Source organism: Meles meles, chromosome 2 (assembly GCF_922984935.1).
Source record: "Meles meles chromosome 2, mMelMel3.1 paternal haplotype, whole genome shotgun sequence".
Classification (NCBI taxonomy): Eukaryota; Metazoa; Chordata; class Mammalia; order Carnivora; family Mustelidae; genus Meles; species Meles meles.
The window spans coordinates 23,479,638-23,504,868 of record NC_060067.1 but is presented as its reverse complement, the minus strand read 5'-3'; the positions used below and the strand labels follow the sequence as shown (position 1 = coordinate 23,504,868).

Below are 25,231 nucleotides of genomic sequence, written 5' to 3'. Positions count from 1 at the left end.
GCTGGTGTATACGAAATCAGTAGAATTTGAATATTAATGTTATATCCTGAAACTTTACTATAACCTGAAAGTTCAATTTTCAAAGTGCTTGTTTTTAAAATTAAGAACATAATATTTTTTTTTCAAATTTTTATTTATTTTTTAAAATTTCTTTCCAGTGTTCTAGAATTCATTGTTTATGCACCACACCCAGTGCTCCATGCAATACGTGCCCTCTATAATACCCACCACCAGGCTCATGCAATCGCCCACACCGCCCCCCCCAAACTGTCAGTTTGTTTCTCAGAGTCCATGGTCTCTCATGGTTCGTCTCCCCCTCCAATTTCCCCAACTCACTTCTCTCCATCTCCCCATGTCCTCTGTGTTATTCCTTATGCTCCACAAATAAGCAAAACCATATGATAATTGACTCTCTTTGCTTGACTTATTTCACTCAGCATAATCTCTTCCAGTCTCGTCCATGTTGATACAAAAGTTGGGTATTCATCCTTTCTGATGGAGGCATAATACTCCATAGCATATATGGACCACATCTTCTTTACCCATTCATCCATTGAAGGGCATCTTGGTTCTTTCCACATTTTGGGGACTGTGGCCTTTGCTGCTGTGAACATTGGGGTACATATGACCCTTCTTTTCACTACATCTGTATCTTTGGGGCAAATAACCAGTAGTGCAATTGCAGGGTGATAGGGAAGCTCTATTTTTAATTTCTTAAGGAAGTTCCACACTGTTTTCCAAAGGGACTGCATCAACTTGCATTCCCACCAATAGTGTAAGAGGATTTCCCTTTCTCCATGTCCTCTCCAACACATGTTGTTTACTGTCTTGTTAATTTTGGCCAAGGAATATAATATCCTTTAAATTGTCTCTTTTTCATGGATGGCTACATACACATATTCATTGATGAGATGTATGCATTGATAAGAGATGTGTTAATGAATATTGCTAGAACTGTCAGTAATCTTAGAACACTCTCCAAATTACTCGTATTTGAAACCATTAAAAGATTTGAAGGAGTGATTTGATTAGGCAGTTGAGCTCAAAAAAGGTAAGTAACCTAGAATGCAGGTACCAAAACTGGGATTTGAATCTATGTTTATTGCACACAAAGCCCATTTACCTACATTATATCACAATGGCTGTTTTAGAAAGGCGTGGTCCCTTTGATAGCATGGAGATAGAATCAAGAAGATTGATTTGGGGCTATTACAATAATGCAGGAGAGAAATACTGAATTTTTGTCTTAAGAGAGTGGCTTTAAGGGTTACAGGAAAAGTTAGAGGCAAGATAGAGATGGATAGGACTTAGTGACCCATGAAGAGACTGAAGGGAGAGCAGGAGTCAAATATGATTTATAGGTTTCTGTTTTTAGAAATAAAGTGGAAAATGTTATTATAACTGCAAAACGAAATATGAGATTTGGGAGGAAGGTACATTTTGTCATATGGGATGCTTTTGAGACATTAGTAAGCATTTGGAAATATAAACTAAACACTCAGGAGAATACTTGAGAATTCTTGGAGATATTATTTTGGAAACATCAGTGCTTAGTGATACTTTTTTTTTTTTAAAGATATGTTCATTTATTTTAGAAAGAAAGAGAGCATGAGAGGGAGGGGAAGAGAGAGAGGGAGAGAGAGAATCCCAAGTAGACTCCTCACTGACTGTGGAGCCCAGCACAGGGCTCTATCCTATGATCATGAGACATTTAACCGACTGAGCCACCGAGGTGCCCTATGGCCAAAATTTTCAAGCAGATAAATGATCTCATAAAGGTTCAGTTCCTAGAAGTCATCATCAGGACCATATATTTTATACTGACATAATTGCTGTGTCTAAAGTATCTTTTTCTTTGAATTTGAAACAATGAATACAAAACCAATATACAGGGTTGAACATTGAACAACACAGGTTTGAACTGCATGGGTCCACTTGTACCAGATATTTTTTTTGATAAATACAGTACAGTATTTAAAAGTATTTTCTCTTCCTTATGATTTTCTTAATAACATTTTCTTTGCTATAGGTTATTTTATTGTAAGAATACAGCACATAATACATAAACAAAATATGTGTTCATTGACTGTTTATGTTATCAGTAAGGCTTCTGGTCAACAGTAGGTTATTAGTAGTTAAGTTCGGGGGGAGTCAGAAGTTCTATGCAGATTAACAACTGCATGGGGTGAGTGCCCCTAACCCCTCATTATTCAAGGGTCAACTGTATATACGTCACCTCTGCTTCCTAATCTCTGACTGCCTTAGCCTTTCTCCGCCAGAGCTTTGGTATTTACCCCTAAGAAGCTTTTCACTTTTTCTATTTCTGGCCAAGTCTCATTGTCTTTTTTTTCCCCCCATTTCCATTCTTGATGTCTAAGTTATATTTGATGCTTTCTGATGTATTTGATGCATCTTCTTTTGAAATCTTCCTCTCCCATTCCATGGTGCTCTTACCTCTTTCTACCAGTCTTCTCTTTTGGAAACAGAGTTACTATCTTCCCCAAAGTCACTCCCACTCCGGCCCTTGTCATCTGAGGCCCTGACTTCTGCTGTAGGCTCCTCTTCTCCTTGTGGTCATTGTCTCCTCTCTCCTTTGTTTTATATAACCAGCAGGTGAGTCCCCAGTTTTCACCATTCTTTCATTCATCAGACTGTGATAAGACACCTGTCATGTACAGCCCTAAACTGTCCTGGGGGAACTACCTGAAAGATTAAGTCATGCTCCTTCCCTTTGGGTGAACTTAGAGGCTGGAGCAGCAGGTGCTCTTTGTCAAAATTGTGGAGGACCTTGTAAACCATGGTAAGGAGTTGGGAGTCCTTATTAAAGACTCTTTAACAAGGGGGTGACTTGATTGGATTGGGGTTTAGAAAGATCACTCTGGGAGTGATGGGGATGATGAGATCTGGACAAGTTAAGTAGCAACAGGGATAAGGAGGAATGGACAGATTTAAGCCATATTTAGGAAATGGAATCAGCAGAATGTAGGGGATGGGAATATTAATTCATTCATTAATATTTCTAATGGTGACTGGCTGATGCTTGCAAAGTAGAGAAATAAACGTTGTATACAAAAATATAGATAAAGTTAGAAAAAACAGGGCCTTTTAAATAGTTAAGCTCAATTAAGTGGCAATTTCAGTTATATGCAAAGTTAGGTTACCAAGGTACCTTCTTCTGATACCTCTGTCTTCCCTACCCATTGTAACTACGTTACTTAATTATTTCCCAACATGCCTCTGTCCAAACATGCCTTGACCCATACTTGATGATTACCATTTCTCAGTTACCCCAACATGGAATATGCCTCATTTCTGGAAATCTGTGCCTTTCACTTTCTTCCACGAAGCCTTTTCAGGTGAAACCCTCACTGATTCTCCTTTTCTCTCACCCTCTCCTCAGGAAACATGCCTAAGATCTGATGTCAGTACGTAACCCACTGCCCAGCCCACACTATTTCACAAATGGGAGCTACTAATATTACCCTGATCCTGTTTTATTTTCTGACCCCCTAGTATAGGGCTTCACCCACACGGGAGCTCAGTGTTAGGTAGATGGCATGCCTCTTTTATGTTGACCTGATTATAAATTACAGTGTTAATTATATAATGGAAGAAACAGAACTCTTTCAGAAAATAGGTTCATTTTTGGTCACCATGTGTTAGGACAGTAGGTAAAACAATCTTCTTTTGTTTTTATTTTAACTGTGTAAGTAGTTGACCTGTTTCTAATGACTGGGAGTTGTTAAATTCTGTAATAGAGATAGTTCTGGAAGTGAAGTCAAATCAGCCTGGAAATCATCATGAGCCATTTCTAAGATGTTCATTAGCAGCGAATTCCTTACCATTTGATTTTTCTGCTTTTTATCAGAAAACTGTTTTGGGGGAATCAAGATCCTATTTGCCCCATCGCCCAGATCGCTTTGAAAACTCAGCTGACCAAAAGACTTGAAGAGCTTGCCCATCCCAAAAATGCCTCCCACCGATATGTGCCTAACAGGTTAGTGTTTGTGTGTTATCGGGTTACTTTATCAGGAGTCCCTAGGGAAAAGGAACACGGAACCCAGCCCTTTTATCTGAAAGCCATAAATTATCCAATCTGTAGTAAAAAAATTATTGAGGATTAAAGATTCTATATATTTTCTAATCTGATGCTACAGTAAACCTTTTCCAGAGCAAGACTAATATTTAGCTATTGCTAACTTGTATTAGATCTTATAATGTTTTGGCTTACCAAGATTTTGAGGTGGTTTTTTTTTTTTTTTTTTTTTTTTTTAGATTTTATTTATGTAGGGGCACCTGGGTGGCTCAGTTGCTAAGTGTCTGCCTTCTGCTCAGGCCATGATCCCAACGTTCTGGGATTGAGCCCCATATCAGGCTCCCTGCTCAGCTGGGAGCCTGCTTCTCCCTCTCCAGCTCCCCTGTGCTTGTGTTCCCTCTCTTGCTATCTCTCTCTGTCATAAATAAATTTTAAAAATCTTTAAAAATAAAAAATTAATGCATGAAAAAAATTGTTTTAAGATTTTTTTAAAATTTATTCAACAGAGAGAGATCACAAGTAGGCAGAGAGGCAGGCAGAGAGAGAGGAGGAAGCAGGCTCCCTGCTGAGCAAAGAGCCCGATGCGGGGCTCTATCCCAGAACCCTGAGATCATGACCTGAGCCGAAGGCAGAGGCCCAACCCACTGAGCCACCCAGGCACCCCAAAAAGAGAAGCAGACTCCCACTAAGCAGTAGCTCAGTGTAGGACTTGATCATAGGACCCTGGAATCATGACTCCAGCCAAAGGCAGACACTTAACTGACTGAGCCACCCAGGCCCCCTTTTTGGTCATTTAAAAGAACGCAGTTTATTACAGAAAATTAATCCACTTTGGAATAGGATATTAGAAGCCAGCTGGAGCTTAATGGCTACAACAATTTCTGACTTCTCTCCATGTGGAAAATGGCTCAGCAATAAAGGGGTAAAATGTCCTACCTCCTCCTAGACCTAGAGTTGGTGGTCAGCATTAGAAATTACTGTTACTGGAATTCATACTTGTTTCACTCAGTTCTTTTCTCTTCTGTAACTTCCAGAGCTCAATATTACTACAGCTGCGGTAGAGAGTCTGTAATCTGGGAGATCCCTTCTCCTGCCCTGTTGAGCCGACCCTCCAAAAGGACCCAGAAGCTGGCACAGCCCAACAGATTCAGGAAAGAATATCTAATAAATAGGTAGAGTACCTTGATAATCTCTGTAAATTCTAATTAAATTTCATTAAACCTCACAATATCTTTCTTATTTTAGTGTATGTAGTTTCGTAAACTAGAAGTCAACTTGTGGTTCAGAGGATCAGGGTAAAAACTCAACTGTATGCAGCATTTGTCAATAATCAGTAATCAGTAATTATATTTGTGGGTTTTGTTTGTTTGTTCAGAGAGAGAGAGCATGCTTGAGCAGGTTGGGACAGAGGCAGAGAGAGGGAGAGAACCTCGGGAAGATTCCCTGCCCAGAATGGAACCTGACTTGGGGCTTGGTCTCACGACCCTCAGATCACAACCTGAGCTGAAATCAGGAGTCAAGACACTTGATTGAATGAGCCGCCAGGCACCCCACCAGTAATTACACTTGACTCAAATTGTGGTGAAACTAAAATTCACTCTGAACTTACCAATGTCAGCCAATTCAAAGGAAATAGGCAAATGAAACATTATAAATTTTTGCAATTTGTTGAACTTGATGTTTCTCTTATGTTTCTATGACTTTTCAGATGTTTTTCCTTTTGCTTTGAATGCTGAATTTCTCCTTGTCTTTAAAAGACAGTTTAGGTGGTACTTCCACATGGGAGCTAAGATTGTGATGTGGTTGTTGGACAAACGTTAAGTTGCATTAGTGGAACAGTCAAGACCTTTAGTCAAGACCCATTAAGTGTGTGTGTTCACTTATGGATGTTATATCTTAAGAAACTGATAATAAATCTGAGACTATTCAGAAGGAGCTGAGTGAAATACTGAGGCCTCTGGAAACTAGGTTGCATGAAATATAGTTAGGAGAAATGACATGTTTAGCTTAGAGAACAGGCCAAGGAAGCAGTGGTAGCTGTGCTCAGATAGTGAAAGGGTCAGTGTCTGAATAAGGGAAGGAGGAAAAATAAAATTACTTCGTGTTGATCCTAGAATTAGATCTAGAACAAGGAAGTTACAGAGCAGCAGGTGTCAGCTAGGTGTAGGGAAATCTTTCTGACCAGCTCTCCAGTAATGGAAATGTTTATCTGGAGAAGTCAGCTGCCACCTTCACCCCAACCCCTGAAAATGCTCATTCAGGCACAGGCTGGAATGATGAGTTTACATGGGTTTTAGAAAAGATTCCTGCATTCATAGAGAGATCGAGCTGGACAACTTGGGTCTTTTTCCGTCATAGACTCCAGCAAAAGAGCCCCAATTCCTCACACAAAATTTCTTTGCTTGCTTATTGGTTCATTCAACAAAATATGCTAATTTAGTTAAAATATACATATAATTTGATAGTTATAGATCTATATTTATTTATACACTTATAGATATGTACATATAATCCAGAGGAATTCTTTGTTAATATCACAACTTTTAAAAATTAATTTATTTTTAAAATATAAGTTCAGTTAATTAACATATAATGTATTGTTGGTTTTGGAGGTAGAGGTCAGTGATCCATCAATCTTACATAATATCCAGTGCTTACTACATCACTCACCCTCCTTAATATCCATCACCCAGTTACCCCATCCCCACACCCACCTCCCCTCCAGCAGCCCTCAATTGTTTGCTGTAGTTAAGAGTCTTTTATGGTTTGTCTCCCACTCTGATTTCATCTTGTTTTATTTTTCCCTCCCTTCCCCTATGTTCCTCTGCTCTATTTCTTAAATTCCACATATGAGTGAGATCATATGATAATTGTCTTTCTCTGATTGACTTACTTTGCTTAGCGTAATACCCTCAGTTCCATCCGTGGCAGTGCAAATGGCAAGATATCAGTTTTTTGATGGCTGAGTAATATTCCACTGTATGCATAAACCACATCTTGTTTATCCACTCATCTGTCGATGGACATCTGGGCTCCTTCCATAGTTTGGCTATTGTGGACAGTGCTGCTGTAAACATTGGGGTCCTGGTGCCCCTTTGGATCACAGTTTGTATCTTTGGGATAAATATCCAGTAGTAATATGTCACTGCTTTTTGAGAGACCCGAATTTGTTGTTTCATATAAGTGAAACCCTCTTGAATGCTAGAACTTTCTGTATTTCTAAGTTGTTTCCCTACTTTCCTAAGGGGATTTCTTTGCTTGAATTTGTTCATTGGCTTGAATCTTTATTATGGACATAAACTCTTGTATTTCAATATGGAAAGCTGTTCGAGTATGAAGCAGTTTTTCTTTAGACTAAGTATTCTGACTTCTATGCTTTTAGATTATTAGATATTTGCTTATAGTTTTCCTGTCTTTTTTTTTTTGGTCAGGGGAATGGGCTCTAGCCTCTTTTTGAAAACTTTAATTCCAGTGCAGTTAGCATACAGTGTTATGTAAGTTTCAGTGTACAATATAGTGATTCAGCACTTCAATATATCACTTAATGTTCACCAAGATAAGTGTACTTTTAATCCCCTTCACCTGTTTCACTCCTCCGCTCACCCACCTCTCCTCTGTTAATCACAGTGTGTTCTCTATTAAGAGTTAAGAGTCTGGGTTTTTTATTTGTCTCTCTCTCTTTTTTTTTTTACTTTATCATTTGCTTTGTTTCTTAAATTCTGCACATGGAAGAAGTCATGTGTGGTATTTGTCTTTCTGTGACTGATTTATTTCACTTAGCATTATACTCTCTAGATCTATCCATAGTTGTTGCAAGTAGCAAATTTCATTCTTTTTAAATGACTGAATAATATTCCATTGTGTATATATACCACATCTTCCTTTAACCATTCATATACTGATGGACACTTGGCTGCTTCCATAATTTTAACTAGCCTCTTTTCCCCCCCAATTCTGGCATTAGAAACAGATAACTTAGCTTGTTAGAACTGTGTGAAGGGGAAAAAAAGCAAGTGTTTAATGAAGACACACGGGGCTCTCCATTAAATGTATTATATGAACTTGGACTTTGTGTCATATATTTTAACTAATTCACTAGAGGAGCTAAACAGAAGACTTGAATAGTTGGAAGAAGGAATCAGCAAACTGTAGAATAGGTTAATTGAGGCTATCTGAGGCACAGAAAGAGAAAAGAATGAAATAAAATTAACAAAGCCTCATGAACAAGTTGAATTTATACCAGGAATACAAGAGTATGTTGGAATCAACAGACTACAATCAACATAATACAAATTAATAGAATAAGAAAACCAAAACCATGAGATCACTTCAATAGAGTCAGAAAAATCATTTGACAAAATTCAACACAAGACTCTCACAATAAAAATTCTTAACAAACTAGGTACAGAAGGGAATTTCCTCAGCCTGATAAAGGGCATCTACAAAAGCCCACTGCTAACATAATAATTAATGGTTAAAGACTGAATGATTTCTCCCTAGGATCAGGAATAAGACAAGGATGTCAGCTCTCCCAACTTCTGTTCAGCATCATACCAGAGATCTAGTTAGAGCAATTAAGCAAGGAAAAGAAGTGAAAGGCACTGAGGTTGGAAAGGAAAAAGTAAAACTATTTCTAATTAGGAAGGCGCAGAATTTAAGAGCAATATACAAAAAAAAATTGTATATCCATTAGCAATGAGCAATCTGAAAATGAAGGTAAGAAAGCAATTCTATTTGTAGTAGCACCAAAAAGAACATTATAATACACGTAATGCCATATTACTCAGCCCTAAAAAGGAAGGAAATTCTGACACATGCTCCAACATGGATGGACCATGAGGACATCAAGCTAAATGAAATAAGCCAGTCACAAAAAGACAAATACTGTATACTTCCATTTATATGTGGTAGCTACTGTAGTCAAATTCGTAAAGAAAGAAAGTAGGATGATGACTGGCTGGGACTAGAGGGTGGGGGAAATTAATTGTTTAATTACTATAGAGTTTCACAAGATGAAGAGTTCTGCAGAAGGGTTGTACAACAATGTGAATGCACTTAACACTTAAGAATGCGTAAGTTGGGGGCCCCTGGGTGGCTGAGTCCGTTAAGCATCCAACTCTTGATTTTGGCTCAGGTCATGATCTCATGGGTCAGAAGACTGAGCCCCACATTAGGCTCCATGCTCAGTGGGGAGTCTGAAGATTCTCTCCCTCTACCCCCTCCTACTTGTGCTCTCTTTCTCTCAAATAAATCAATGTTAAGAAAAAGAATGGCTAAGGTGATAAATTTTATGTTGTATGTGTTTTACTAAAATTAAAAATAATAAAAAACAAAATACTTAAAAGAAGTTCAAGGCATGTACATTGAACACTACAAACATTGTTAAAAGAAATCAAAGACTTAAATAAATGGGAAGAAATTTCCTGTTCATGAATTGGAAGTCTTAATTTTGTTATGCTGGTAACTCTCTCTAGACTGATCTACGTATTCAGTGCAATCCCTGTTGATATTCCAGCTGCCATTTTTGGTAGAAATTAACAAGGCAATTCTAAAATTCATATAGAAAAGGAAGGGACCTAGCATAACAAAAAATAGTCTTGAAAGCTTATTTGAGCTTGCTTATTTATTTATTTATTTTTAAAGATTTATTTATTTACTAGAGAGAGAGCACGGGCACAAGTGAGGGGAGGGGCAGAGAGAGAAGCAGACCCCCGCTGAGCAGAGAGCCCAGTGTGGGGCAATATCCCAGGACCCTGGGATCATGACCTAAGCCGAAGGCAGACGCTTGACCAACTGAGCCATCCCGGTGACCCTGAAAACTTATTTAAGAGCTACAGTAATCAAGATAGCATGTTACTAACCTAACAAGAGACATGTAAATCTATGGGGTAGAACTGAGAGTCCAGAAGTTAACCCTTATATTTATGGTCAATTTATTTTTGACAAAAATGCCCAAAAAAGACAATTTAATTGGGAAGAATGGTCTTTTAAACAATTAGTGCTGGGATAACTGGACATCCAAATGAAATTAAACCCCTACTTCACACCAAAATTAATTTAAAGTGGATCACAAGGGCACCTTGGCTGGCCCAGTCAGAGCAGCATGTGACTTTCATCTCAGGATGTGAGTTTGAGTCCCACATTGGGTGTAGAGATTACTGAAAAATAAAAAAATCTTGGGGGTGCCTGAGATCAGACTCTTGATCTCAGGTCCATACTGGGCATGGAACCTACTAAATAATAATAATAATAAAATTTTAAAAGTTAAAAATCTTAAAAAACAAAATGGATCACAGACCTATAAATATAAGAGAAAAAATTATTAAAACCCGTAGAAAAGAACATAGACCTCAATCTCTGTGACCTAGGCAATGGTTTCTTAGATATGACAACAGAAATAAGTGACAAAAAAGAATAAGTTGGATTTCATCAAAAGTAAAAACTTTTGTGTCTCAAAAGATGCTAGCGAGAAAGTAAAAAGACAACCTACAAATTGGGAGAAAATATTTGAGAATCATATATCTGGTAAGGGATTAATATTCAGAATGTATATATCTATAATTTTTAGAACTGTACAAAAAAAGTCAATAATTTAGAAAATGGACATGATTTGAATAGACATTTCTCCAAAGAAGACATACATATGAACAGAAAACACATCTGAAGATGCCAAATATCATTAATCATTTTCAAAATACACATTAAAATGACATGACAAGATACTACTTCAAACCTTCTAGGATGGCAATAATAATAATAATTAATAGAAAGTAATATATATTGGTGAGGATGTGGAGAAATTGAAAACATCATATATCGCTGGTTGGAATGCAAAATGCGCAGTTTAATTGGAAAACCACTTTCTAGCTCCTCAGAATGTTAAGAATAGAATTTTATGATCAGCATTCTATTTCTAGGCATGTACCCAAGAGAATTAAAAGTATATGCTCACACAAAATCTTGTACTGAATATTCGTAGCAGCATTTCATAATTGCCAAAAAGTGGAAACAACTCAAATGTTCATCATGGATGAATGGATAAACGAAATGTGATAAATCATTTAATGGACTATTATTCAACCATAAAAAGAATGCTGTGCTGATATATGAATCTTGAAAATATGCTAAGTTGAAGGAAGCCAGACAGAGAAGGCTACATATTTGTATGTTTCCATTTATTTGAAATTTCCAGAATAGGTGGATCCATAGAAACAGAAAATAGTATGGTGGTTCTGGGGACACAGGGTTAGGGAATGAAGTAATCGAGAGGAACTGTTTATCAGTGTGGGGTTTCTCTCTGGGGGGGGGGGATGAAAACATTCTGAATTTACATAGTGACAGTATTTACACAACTTTGTGAATATGCTAGAAGCCACTGCGTGGTACACTTTAAAAGGTAAATTCTGTGGTATGTTAATTGTGTGTCAGTTTTAAAAACTAACAAACTACCCCTAGAGTGCAATCATATATTTATTTATGAAAAACTTTTTTCAAATTAGGTAGGTTTGTAGGTTTGTTGGTTGATAGATTTTTGTACCAGGAAAGGAATGTGTGGGGAACAGGCTATGAAAATTGGCCGAATTGCTGGGAGTTATGACCAGTACCATCTCAAGCTGCACTGCAGAGGAGACTGGCTATCACAGAGGGGTCCTTGGTGGTAGATGAATTTTTATCTCAGCAGTTTAATACGAGGTTTTGGTAGGAAGTGAGGTGTTTTTTTTGTTTGTTTGTTTGTTTTAATTTTTTATTTATTTATTTTTATTTATTTACAGCATAACAGTGTTCATTGTTTTGGCATCACACCCAGTGCTCCATGCAGTACGTGCCCTCCCTATTACCCACCACCTGGTTCCTCAACCTCCCACCCCCCCCCACCCCCCCGCCGCCCCTTCAAAACCCTCTGGTTGTTTTTCAGAGTCCATAGTCTCTCATGGTTCATCTCCCCTTCCAGTTTCCCTCAACTCCCTCTCCTCTCCATCTCCCCATGTCCTCCATGTTATTTGTTATGCTCCACAAATAAGTGAGACCATATGATACTTGACTCTCTCTGCTTGACTTATTTCGCTCAGCATAATTTCTTCCAGTCCCGTCCATGTTGCTACAAAAGTTGGGTATTCGTCCTTTCTGATGGAGGCATAATACTCCATTGTGTATATGGACCACATCTTCCTTATCCATTCATCCGTTGAAGGGCATCTTGGTTCTTTCCACAGTCTGGCGACCGTAGCCATTGCTGCAATAAACATTGGGGTACAGATGGCCCTTCTTTTCACTACATCTGTATCTTTGGGGTAAATACCCAGCAGTGCAATTGCAGGGTCATAGGGAAGCTCTATTCTTAATTTCTTCAGGAATCTCCACACTGTTCTCCAAAGTGGCTGCACCAACTTGCATTCCCACCAACAGTGGAAGAGGGTTCCCCTTTCTCCACATCCTCTCCAACACACGTTGTTTCCTGTCTTGCTAATTTTGGCCATTCTAACTGGTGTCAGGTGGTATCTCAATGTGGTTTTAATTTGAATCTCCCTGATGGCTAGTGATGATGAACATTTTTTCATGTGTCTGATAGCCATTTGTATGTCTTCGTTGGAGAAGTGTCTGTTCATATCTTCTGCCCATTTTTTGATATGATTATCTGTTTTGTGTGTGTTGAGTTTGAGAAGTTCTTTATAGATCCTGGATATCAACCTTTTGTCTGTAAACAAAAACAAAACTGGCGGCATCACGTTACCCGATTTCAAGCTTTACTACAAAGCTGTGATCACCAAGACAGCGTGGTACTGGCATAAAAACAGACACATAGACCAGTGGAACAGAGTGGAGAGCCCAGATATGGACCCTCAACTCTATGGTCAAATAATCTTCGACAAAACAGGAAAAAATATTCAATGGAAAAAAGACAGTCTCTTCAATAAATGGTGCTGGGAAAACTGGACAGCGATATGTAGAAGAATGAAACTTGACCATTCTCTTACACCGTATACAAAGATAAACTCGAAATGGATAAAAGACCTCAACGTGAGACAGGAATCTATCAGAATCCTAGAGGAGAACATAGGCAGTAACCTCTTCGATATCAGCCACAACAACTTCTTTCAAGATATGTCTCCAAAGGCCAAGGAAACAAAAGCGAAAATGAACTTTTGGGACTTCGTCAAGATCAAAAGCTTCTGCACAGCAAAGGAAGTGAGGTGTTTTTTAAACTGCAAGTCTCATGAAACTGATTCCAGTTTTTTTTAATGAAATCAAATGAAATTTAAAAAATCTGAATACCTTGCTCAGAGCAAGCATTATTTCATAATAATTTTGTTTTAGATACATGCGTGCACACACACACACACACACAGATTTACATATACTGTATAACAATATAATGTCTTACCGTGGATCATAGTAAAAAAAATTTTTACAAAATACCAATATGGCAGATTATGGTAATGATTATGGGGAAAAGTTTTCTGAAATAGGAAAAATTATACATAATTGATCAGAGGTTGAGTACAGCAATTAAAAAATGCAGTTATTTTTCCTCCAATGATTTTAATATTTCATGTTCCATTTGCATATAGGCCCTACAGTGATTACTTAACAAGAGATTCTCTTCAAATCTCTTATCCTTCTGCCCGGATATTACAACTCTCTAAAGCCAAAGCCACAAATCCAAACTATGTTCCTCCAAAAAGGGTAAGTGGGTCCATGTGAAAGAAATACTTCCTAATTGATTTTGTAAAAACACATTTATAACTGTAACATGCTCTCCTCTTATTTCTAGGTATGTTTTATTTTTCTCCCTTTCTATTTTCTCCTCTCATTAAATGAACTTTCTGTCTACCTCCTCTATGCTACTATGTCACCTAGGATTTGATCAGAGAAGCAGAACAACAGTGCAGAATTAGACCTTAACAAGTATGGAAGCTGATAGAGAAGTCTTTGGAAGGCTCTTTTGGCAGTTGGAACTTGGGTCTGGTTATAAATCTAGAAGCAGTGAGAGATAGTAGGGATAGGCCAGCAGTTACCTGGAAGGAATCTACTTCAGAGGAACCTATTATAGGTTCTTCAGGCAAGGGGCCCCTAACCCCTTCAGGCAGGGAGAAAATGGCTAATTGTGTTAGTAAGGAAGGCTCAGCAGTATTTAGGGGCTTAACGTCCCCAGCTTTGTTGGAATATGCTCATATATCCCTATTCCAGTTTTCAAGGTCCTATTCCTTCCCAACTGTTGCTCTACTTTAACATAGGAGACCATACTAATTTGGTAATTCAGTTTGCACTGTAATTAACCCACTCACAGAATTAGATTGTGAGTTTGGTTTTCAGCATTTTCAGCCCTATGGCCATGAAATATGAGGTTTTCTTTTTTTTTTTTTTTAGGGAAATCACAGAAATTTTCTGGTCCCTTACTCAGACATTAAGGTGGGAACTTAAAGGCCTGAGCCAGTCATTTCTTAACTGACTTTTCTCTAGTGCGCTTCGAAACAACCAGTTAGGGATGCCAGGGTGGCTCAGTTGGCTAAACGTCTGCCTTCAGCTTAGGTCATGATCCCAGAGTCCTGGGATCGTGTCCCATATTGGGCTCCCTGCTCAGCAGAGAGCCTGCTTCTCCCTCTGCTTGCTGCTCCCCCTCTTTCTCTGATGAATAAATAAATAAATAAAACCCAAATAATCCCATTATACTCCTTTATTTCACTAAAATAATTTCTGGCAGCCCCTGCTTGGTCACCTGAAGTCTTGCTTTTTGTTTTGCTACAGCATGCTATGGACTACTAGTATTTTTTTTCTTTAACTGCTGGCAATAGGATCATTAATATCTTTAAATCCAGTCAGCTCAGAGAACAAATTCCAGATAATCTGGAATCAATTCAGAGAACCAGTTCTTAAAGTGGTGATTTGGCTGTCTGTTGCTTTCTACCAATGCACCCCCAAACTTAGTGGTGTAAAACAATAAGCATTTTATTACACTCAAGGATTTTATGAGTTAGAAATCTCTCAGCTAAGATATCTCTAATGGCTTGGTTGTCTGAAATGGTAGCAGGCTGGAAGTTCCTTCACACCTACCTTGGTCAGCTAGAGCTGCTATAACAAAATACCAGAGACTGGGTGGCTTGAAAGACATTTATTTCTCACAGTTCTGGAGACCAAGAAGTCCAAGATCAAGGTGTCACCAGATTCTTTTCTTGTGAAGGTCCTCTTCCTGGTTTGCAGACAGCCACCATCTTGCTGTGTGCTCACATGACTTCTTTGTATTTGCATAGAGAAAGAGTTCATATCTCTCTTCTTAAAAGGACACCAATCCCACTATGAGGGTTCTACTCTCATCATCTCATCTAAACCTAGTTATCTACCAAAGGCCTCGCCTCCTAATATTATCACATCGAGGGTAAGGACTTCGGCATACGAATTTGAGGGGGACATAAACACTCTGACCATGACAGCATCTGTATGTGGGGTTGAGGCTGATGTGACTTAAAGGCTAGACTCAGTTGGGAATATTCACAGAAACATCTTCATGGGGCCTTTCCATGTGGCTTAGACTTTTTTCAGCATAGCAGCTTTATTCTGAGAAGTAGTATCCTAAAATGGAGTGTTTCAAGGGTGAGCATTCCAAAAGAACTAGGTGGCAGCTGCATGTTTTTTTTTTATGATTTGGCCTCGAAGTCACATAATGTCACTGCAGTCATACTCTGTTGATTGAAGCAGTTACAAGTCTGGCCAGAGTCAAGGGGACAGGGACACAAACCCCACCTCTCAACGAGAGGTGGCTTAGAATTTAAGAAAAAAACCTTGGTATCCCTGAGCACAGTTTTTGTATATGGAAAAGACTGTTCAGAAGTATGCTCTTGATTTAAATAATTAATAGTCCATCTTTAAAACTTTAAATTAAAAATCTGTTTCTTTCTTAGGCTTTTAGATTTAGCTTGCAAGTTTTATGACTGTTTATAATTCTAACAGTTCTGACAATGACCTTGAAGAGTCCTGAATAATGTTTGATTTGGTTTCTAAGCATAATCAAATACCTTCAAATAATTTAAATTATATTTATTAATATTTTAATTTGATTTCTTTTTTAAACATTTTACCTCAACCATCTATATTAGCAAATAAAATTTCAAATATTAAATAGATATGTAAAAATTGAATACATCAAATTTATAAATATGGTGAACTTAAAGTTTTAATGCTATCAGAATGACATAAACTTAAGATTTCAACTTAATGTTATAATTCTAAGTCAAATACTCAATTATATGTTTCAAGTTGCCATGGTAGGGTGATCACTCTAATAGGCCAAATTCTCTTAAACATGGACATGCTTTTATTTTGTTTTGTTTTGTTTTTTAGTAAGCTCTACACCCAATGTGGGGCTCAGACTCATGACCCCAAGATCAAGAGTCATGGGCTCCACTGACTGAGACAGCCAGGTGCCCCCATGCACATGCTTTTAATTTTAATAATATAAACATACTTTTTATTTTAATAACAATTTCTAATTTACTGAAAAAATGCAAGAATTAACATTTTGTTCCATTTGTTTTATCATTTTCTCTCCTCCATATGGGGTGTGTGTATGTATGTGTGTATGTGGGTGTATTTAATTTTTTCGGAATCATTTTTGAGAGGTACAGACATCATACACCCATTTTCCTAAATATTTCAGTGTGTATTTCCTAAGAACAAGATCATCATCTTTTTTTTTTTTAAGGTTTTATTTATTTATTTGACAGACAGAGATCACAAGTAGGCAGAGAGGCAGGCAGAGAGAGAGGAGGAAGCAGACTCCCTGCCGAGCAGAGAGCCTGATGCGGGGCTCGATCCCAGGACCCTGGGATCATGACCTGAGCCGAAGGCAGAAGCTTTAACCCACTGAGCCACCCAGGCGCCCCACAAGATCATCATCTTATGTAACCACAGAATTATTATCAAAATCAGGAAGTTTAGTTGATAAATACTGTATCTACTCCATGGTCCATGTCCAAATTTCCTCAATTCTTGCACATACTTATTCTTTTTCTTTTTTTTTTAAGATTTATTTATTTATTTGAGAGAGAGACAGAGCAGGGGGAAGGGGCAAAAAGAGGGAGAGAGAGAGAATCTTAAGCAGACTTCTTGCAAAACACAGAACTCGACACAAAGCTCCATCTCAACTCTAAGACCATGACCTAAGCCAAAATCAAGAGTCAGATGCTTGACCAACTGAGCCACCCAGGTGCTCCATTGCACAAACTTATTCTTTTTTTTTTTTAAGGTTTTTTATTTATTTATTTGACAGACAGAGATCACAAGTAGGCAGAGAGGCAGGCAGAGAGAGAGGGGAAAGCAAGCTCCCTGCTGAGCAGAGAGCCTGCTGCGGGGCTCCATCCCAGGACCCTGAGAACATGACCTGAGCTGAAGGCAGAGTCTTAACGCACTGAGCCACCCAGGTGCCCGCCAATTCTTAATACAAAGTATTAATCCTATTATTTAAATTCTCTTAACTTTTTTACAGTTAATGTTGAATCTTCCAGAGTTTTAAAATACACATGCCCATGAAGGAAGCCAAGTTACTGTCGTAGGTACTGTAGGTTACTTGTCACCAGAGACTTTGGATGGATGAACTGTAGAAAGTCTTTTTTTTTTTTTTTTTTAAGATTTAATTATTTGAGAGACAGTTCAAGAGAGAGAGAATGAGCAGGGGGGAGGGAGAAGCAGGCTCCCAGCTGAGCAGGGAGCCTCATGTGGGGCTCTATCCCAGAACTCCACATGATCTGAGCCGAAGGCAGATGCTTAACTGACTGAGCCACCCAGGCCTCCCTGTCTTTTAACCTCTGTGAATGTCATACTTTGTCTCTTCTTATGGTGACTTTGACAGAGACTGCAACACTTTTTTTTAAAAAGGTTGGTTTCATAGCTCACTTAGTTGCTATCCATCATTCTCTCTCTACTTACAGATGTCCACAGCTCCTATTCAGACTGATCAACCTGTGTAGATTTTTAAAACCTTTGACTCAAGAGATTTTGCCTTTGAAGACTCTTATTTTATATTTAGCAGATACCTTTGAGTACTGACCACCTGTACTCTGCATATCTCACGTGGCTTTGTCTAACTTACTGTCCTAATTTATAAGGTCATTTTACCAATGTGACGCTCCCCCCATCATTCTCAATCTGATTATTTTCTGAGAACAAAAATTTGAGAAGTAGGGGCGCCTGGGTGGCTCAGTGGGTTAAGCCGCTGCCTTCGGCTCAGGTCATGATCTCAAGGTCCTGGGATCGAGTCCCGCATCGGGCTCTCTGCTCGGCGGCGAGCCTGCTTCCCTCTCTCTCTCTGCCTGCCTCTCTGTCTACTTGCGATCTCTCTCTGTCAAATTAAAAAAAAAAAAAAATTAAAAAAAAAAATTTGAGAAGTAAAGTTACCAGACTAAGGATATGAACATTTTTGAGGTGATTCATATATTATCCCAAAATATGTTCCAACAAAAGTGATTTTGATTTACGTATTCGCTTGGATTATTTGGGCTGACTTTCACACTGCACTCTTGGCAACACTAGATATTATTTATTTTACAAAATGTTAATTTTAAAAATGCTATCTCATTAATAAAAGTCTTCAATTTCTCTGATTACTAATAAAATCAATAGTTCCCAACATTTATTTACCTGTGTAGTTTTCTTTTGTAAACTTTTGTCTATTCATGGCTGTATTTATTTTTCTAGTAGTCTGTATATTTTTTATTGATTCATAATAGTTCTTTACATATTAGAGATACTCTTCACCATATAGATATGTGTTTTTCCCAGCTTATATTTTAAAATTCTGCAGTTATAATTTATATAAAATGCATAGGTCTTAAGTGTATAGTTTAGTGAGCTTTTAACAAATGTATATATCCATTCAATAACCACCTCAATCAAGATACAAAACATTATCCTCCCAAATTTCTTCCTGTTTCTGGTCAATCCCACTCTATCCCTGACCTAGAGCCAACCACTTCCAGATTCCTATCACCATAGATAAGTAGTATTTCTTATTCTTTGTAGGTTAATATAAATTTATATTATTTCTTCCTCTTAAATATTTGATAGAATTTACCACTGAAGCAGTCTGGGCTTAGTGTCTGTACTAACTAGAAGTACTAATTAATCATTGCCAATGAATAAAGCTTTATCTCCAATAGGCTCTGGAAAAATCAAAGAAATATATGACAACCGCTGTTTTCAATTAAGGCTTATAATAAAAAAGGAAATAAATCATTCGTTTACTCAGTTCATTAAACACATAGTTCTTAATCAATTATGTAATACAGGATACAATAAGAATGACAAAATGGTTCCTTTCCTTAAAGTAAATTTCAATTTAGAAGAAACCATAGACCTATAGGTAAATAATTAAGATTATTTGGTACTCATAAAAGAGAATAAATAAAGTATTGAGACATATCAGAGGAAGAGTGGGAAAATCCAAGAAAGACTTTCTTATCATGGAATTGTGCAGATAAATAAGACCTTAGGTTTGAATCCCAGCTGTGCAACCTAGTCACAATAAAAACTTAAATAAATTTCTGAACTTCATATGGTATCTTAGTTTCTCCATGAGTGAAATACAAATAAAAATGATACCCTAGGTGAAGAATAAATGAATTAGTACTAATTAGTCAGCATTAGTATCATCATTGTTTTAACACAAAAAGAGATTTGCAACATACCTTGTATATTGTTTTTCTGCCCACAGTTAAAATCCTGTTTTATTTCCAGTTATTGATTATATTCCCTCTTAAAGTCTTGTGGTAAGTTTTGAGTTTGAAATACTCGTAATTGAAATAGAAGGCCATATAAGTTGAGCACATTTCCACAATTCAGATAGTTAGAAATGACTTGGGGGACTAGCACAGCATTGTCTATGGAGAATGTGATACTGTCTTTCTTCCTCTTGGCTTTGGTTTCTTTTTCTTACCTGTTCCAATTAGAAGAGAACCACTTGAGTTCATTTTAATATGGGGATTTGTGATAGCGTGAGTCCCAGTTTCCAAAGGCCAAAATAGTTAAGAATAAAACAGAGCTCTCCCTTTTATGGTGTTCTCATGTAGCAGGCCTGAGTCTTGGCTGAGTTTTCATTCCATAAATCAGCATTACTGTATATCTCTTAGTCAATATGTAATGTTGCCATTTCCTCCCCATCTTTAGTTTAACAGTAAGTTCCTGAAAAGCTGGGTTGAAATTCATACAACCTGGTTTGAGAAAGATGGAAATTGATCCTCTTAGCTATGGTCATGGGTTACTGCAAGACTCTCATCCTTTCTGCTGGATTTGTTGAGAAGTCTGGTCCAGAGGTCAGACAGTTCTTTGGAACCTTGATGGAGATGGTATTTATGATTTGATGCGTACAGACCCTATTTTATTTTTCTCCCCTAGATTGGAACCGAGATTTCAGTTCCTGCCCTGAATGCTGTTGCAACTCCAAGAACTATAGACCTTGCCCATCCAAGGATCAAGATAGAGGGTCTGTGCTTTGAAAGAGAACAAAATGAACTGCCCATCCATCCTGTAAGCCACCACTGCCTTGGCATCCTTCACTTCATTTTTTGGTTGTTTCTCCGGTGCTATTTTGCTACTATAGGGCATAGACCAAAGTCATTGGGAAAGATAGTCTTGAAAGAGTGGTCTGTGGCATGAAGAAGACCTAGCTGCTGGAAGTATGTTGAGAGACTGAGGATAGAGGGCAAAGAACATGGGCTTTGGAATCTGTAAGAGCTGAGATCAAATTCCAGCCTCACCACTAGCTCTGTGATGTGCTGAGTGTTCCTGAGCCTTATGTATTCATTCAAATATTTGAGTGCCTACTGTATGCCAGCCACCATTCCCAGTGAACGAGATGGAGGGAGGCAAAAAGTAAGTAAACAGATAAGATAAGGTCAGCTATTATAAGTGCGATGAAGAAAATAAAGTAGGAAATGATTGACTATGGATGAGGGTGGGGAATAAGCTACTTCATATATGGTAGTCAGGGAAAGCCTCTCGAAGGAAGGACTATCTGGTGTGAAATCTGAGTGACAAGAAGGAGTCAGCTAGGTGAAGGCCTGAGAAAAGAATATTGTAGTGAACGGAAGAGCACATGACAAAATCTTGAAGTGTGGGGATGACCTTGAAGTTGGGTGGAACAAGGTGAACAAAGAGATTATAATGGTAACAGTTCCCACTGGGAGGACTCTTGTGATCTGAAATAATTGAGAAGGCGCTGGTGCTCAGCAGAGAGCCTGGCACACTCAGTGGCTTCCCTCCCTCTTCCTCCTTGACACTCCCCTCCATTCATTGTAGTGCCTGGTGCCCAGTCCCCATTGAATTTCCAGTAAGCCTATCTAGTGACCATGTTGCCAAGGAGGTTGGATAAATTTTACCCTCTAAGAACTGAGGATATAATACGCAATTCTGTTAGGAAAGAAAACTAGCCTGGGATTCAAAACCCCTCAGGAAAGCATCTTGAGTTTGCTGAAATGACTTGTCCTGTGGCCCTTGGACAAATCACTTTATTTTCAGTTTTTGTGGTGTACAAAATGGGGGCTACAGTTGTTTTTCTTTGGTTGCTAGGCTTGTTTGGGAGTTTATAAAAAAATCTTCTAAAAAGTGGTACCACTATGGATAATCATATTCTTAGAACCCAAAACAAGTCTGTACCAATGCAAAATTGTACTTTCGGGGCTGCGGAGGGGGTGTTTTTATCCATCGTGATTCTTTCGAGTGAGCATTTAAGAGAGAGAGACCAGGAGTTACATGTCATCCTTCCAATTTCACCGATAAAGCAACATAATAGAAAGGCAACCTGGCAGGTGTGATTTTCAAAGTAAGAGCAGAAAGAGTTGATCAGTTAGTCAATCAACATATATTCCACACTAGTTATGCACTTCCTTTAGCTTTTGGCAAACATATACCTCTTTCAAGAAGTTTAAATTCTAATGGGGAGAAGCAGACAATAAACATACTAACAAAGAGGGATAAGTGCACAAAGTGGGGTGTTGGTATGTGCTATAAAGAAGATTGAGGTGTGCCTAGGTGGTTCAGTGGGTTAAAGCCTCTGCCTTTGGCTCAGGTCATGATCTCAGGGTCCTGGGATCGAGCCCCGCATCAGGCTCTCTGCTCCGCGGGGAGCCTGCTTCCCCCTCTCTCTCTGCCTGCCTCTCTGCCTATCTCTCTGTCAAATAAATAAATAAAATCTTTAAAAAAATAGAGAGAGAAGAAGATTGAGTAAGTGTTCTGTAGAGGAGGGTTGTCAGAAAGGTTGATGTATTTTGGATGGTGAGGGAAGATGTCCTTGAGACTGTGATGTTTGAGTCTAGAGACTTGAATGAGGAAGAGGCAGCTATGACACCGTTGAGGGAGAGGAGTTCAAGCAGAAGAGCTAGCAGGTGCAAAAGTCCCAAGGTGGAAAGAGCTGGACAGGAGGGGCCTTGTGTGGCAAGGCTCATCATGATGAAAGTGGGGGGAGGGGAGGGAGATGAGGTCAGAGGAATGGGATAGCAGTCAGATCACGTGGGGCCTGCTAGGCCACAGTATGGTGTCTAAATATTATTCACAGCAAAATGGGAAACCGTTGGAAAGTTCTGGACCCTGAGAGTGACATAATCTGACTTGGGCTTCAGAAAGTACATACCTCATAGGGTTATTATGATGATTCAGTTGGAATGATGTAGGTGCCCCACTTAGAACACTGTCTGGCTCATGGAATGCTCTCATTAAAATGCTCATTCTCTCCCTCAGTAATTGGTATGTGAAGGCTAGATCATACAGAGCAAAAATGGAAACAGGAGATGAATGAGGAGTCTGCTGCAGTGATACAGGAAAGAATCCTGGATGGTGATTCAATTAGGGCCATCATTGTAAAGAGGGGGAGATGGGAAAATTGGGATCTATTTTTGTATCTTGTTCTTCTGCTATAGATATCCCGTGCTGCCTTGCTATACAAACCTACCCCTCGAATAATAGCTCTAGCTAAGGCCAGGCCTCTTCATCGAGATTATCGACCTGACCGTGATGCCCACTGGCCAGTATCTTATGCTGCTATCCATTGCAAACTATCTCCCAGAATTCAAGAACTAGCTAATCCAAATAAAAGGTATGTCAAATTTGTCACTAAGATGGGAAAGGAAAGCTGGGCGTGCGAGGGAGGGGGAAAAATTAACCTAATAAGACCAATAAAAATAATCGTCGAAATACAAGAAATGTTCAAAAACCTCTTACTTGTAACATTAATTGTGACAAATCTATGGTTTTACCATAAATATAAGACAGCAGTTAAAGGGTTAATGGACAAGTACTGAAACTTAATCTAGGAAACGACTCTGTAAGGATGGATATGGGATTATTTACCTAACATATTTTTAAGTGATACAAGTACATAACAGAGCACACAATGCTAAGAGTGTTCTAAGAAAACAGGTATGTGCCAGATGTTTGCTTGCATGTGCCTATAATATCTCAGAAGAGTATGCAAGAGGCTAATAACAATGCTTGCTTTTGGGGGACCCAAGGGAACTGGGATGGGAGCAAGATTTATTTTTTTACTAAATAGAGCATTTGTGTTTTTCCATATCTTTGCATCATGTGCATGTATGACCTACTTGAAATAAATAGTACATTCAACAAAGAAGAAGGGACTCTAATTCCCATTTACTTTTTAGAAGATTTCTTAACTTGCCAGAACCTCAGTTCATATTGTTTCCTTCATGAGATAATGCCTGATCCCCCTTTTAAGCATCATCAGGAAAACCTAGGAGAAGCTGAAAGAGTCGTAGGAGTCTTCAGCTCAGGGAACTGGGAATATGTTCATTCTTATATAATCTTTTTATATTTTTATAATGTGTTTTGCCTTTTAAAGAAATAAAGTTCAACAGCAATGAAATGAAGCTCTTTCTCTGTTCATTGACAAAGGAAAGGGAAGAATAAGGTGAAGGTGTCAGGGCCTACCCCAGTGGCAAAGTTATTATTTGGTGAGAAGGTGCTACGGGTGGGAGCTTCAAAAATTTGATTTCTTTTAGGCCACCAGAGGACTGCTGGGCTTGCTTTAACATTGTCAGATTATTGAAAAATTTCCAGAATTAACTTTCTGTGGAAAGAGCCAGGGCTTTGGAATCTGATAGATATATGAATTGGGATTTGACCACAGGTCATTATTATAACTTCCCTGAGCCTTCATGTCCTTACCTGTACAATGGGGGTCATGACACCTGTTTCATGGGGCACTTACAAAAAAATCAAAACAGAATAATAGTTCCCAGCATAGTTCCATTTTCTGTTCATTTTTTTTCAGGTCGCGTTCTTTTTCCCTCATTTCAGGTCTCCTGTGCATATTGTATATTACGATCCAGATGTCTTTAAAGTCAAGCCAGCTGCTTTGAAAAGTCAGTGTTCTCCAAGGATCCACGAACTGGCAGAACCAGTTGTGCATTAAATACAGAAAGCCACATCAGTCAGACTCTAGAAAATGTATTAGGTGACTTAGTTCCCAATCTGATCCCATCACCTCGTATTCCCACATCCTTTCCAAACCATGGAGACCTCCAGGGAACACCACTGTGACCATCAAATAGCAATTCCTGGTGTTACCTGCAGTCACGTCTTTAGCAGATTTGGAGACTCGAGCATGCAATAAAAGAGAAGCTGAGAGCCTGCCGTATCCGTGCTGTATCTCCTCACAAGCATCTTGGCCGTGTCATTGCTCTGGCTGACCTGAGCAAACACGTCGTTATGTTTGCTGACTTGGTTTTTCTTTGCCTGGAGAGATCCACATTCCCCAGCAGCTGGTCTCTGCTCAGTCCCTGCTCTAGTAAGTCCTGGGAACGGGAATAATTCTTTGTGTTGCTTTTCCAACCTCCCCTCCTTAATCGAGAAGTAACACTGAAATGGTGAAGCCTTTTGGGATAACTTGAAATGCTTTTCATAATCTGGAGGTGAAATGTAGGGAACAGGTTACCTTAAATAATCGCCCCTGCCCCAATCTCTGTTCCTCCACTCAGGCTGCGTCATTTATCAGGAATGACAGAAAAAGCAAGGTATTTGGTAAGCATTGGATTCTCTGTCAAGTTACATCTGCCCAGAGTTTTAGAAATTTAATTGTTTTATTCTCTTCACAGATCAGTATTTTACAAATGAAGCTAAGTTTTATGACATTTAGATTTACATGAAAATGAACTTATCTGATAACCAGTTTTACAGATGGCTGAGTTCTGTCTC

At 38.6% G+C, this 25,231-nt stretch overlaps 1 protein-coding gene across 1 annotated transcript in view; it reads left to right on the top strand.

Annotated features, from left to right (window-relative positions):
- Nucleotides 1–24,449, top strand: part of THEGL (theg spermatid protein like) — a 50,500-nt gene extending 26,051 nt beyond the window's left edge. The window contains exons 4-9 of the mRNA XM_045997581.1: nt 3,869–3,997; nt 5,071–5,208; nt 13,606–13,720; nt 20,420–20,551; nt 22,939–23,114; nt 24,335–24,449. Coding sequence (XP_045853537.1) covers nt 3,869–3,997; nt 5,071–5,208; nt 13,606–13,720; nt 20,420–20,551; nt 22,939–23,114; nt 24,335–24,449 — 805 coding nt within the window. The remainder of the gene's footprint in view (nt 1–3,868; nt 3,998–5,070; nt 5,209–13,605; nt 13,721–20,419; nt 20,552–22,938; nt 23,115–24,334) is intronic.
- Nucleotides 24,450–25,231: the final 782 nt, after the last annotated feature.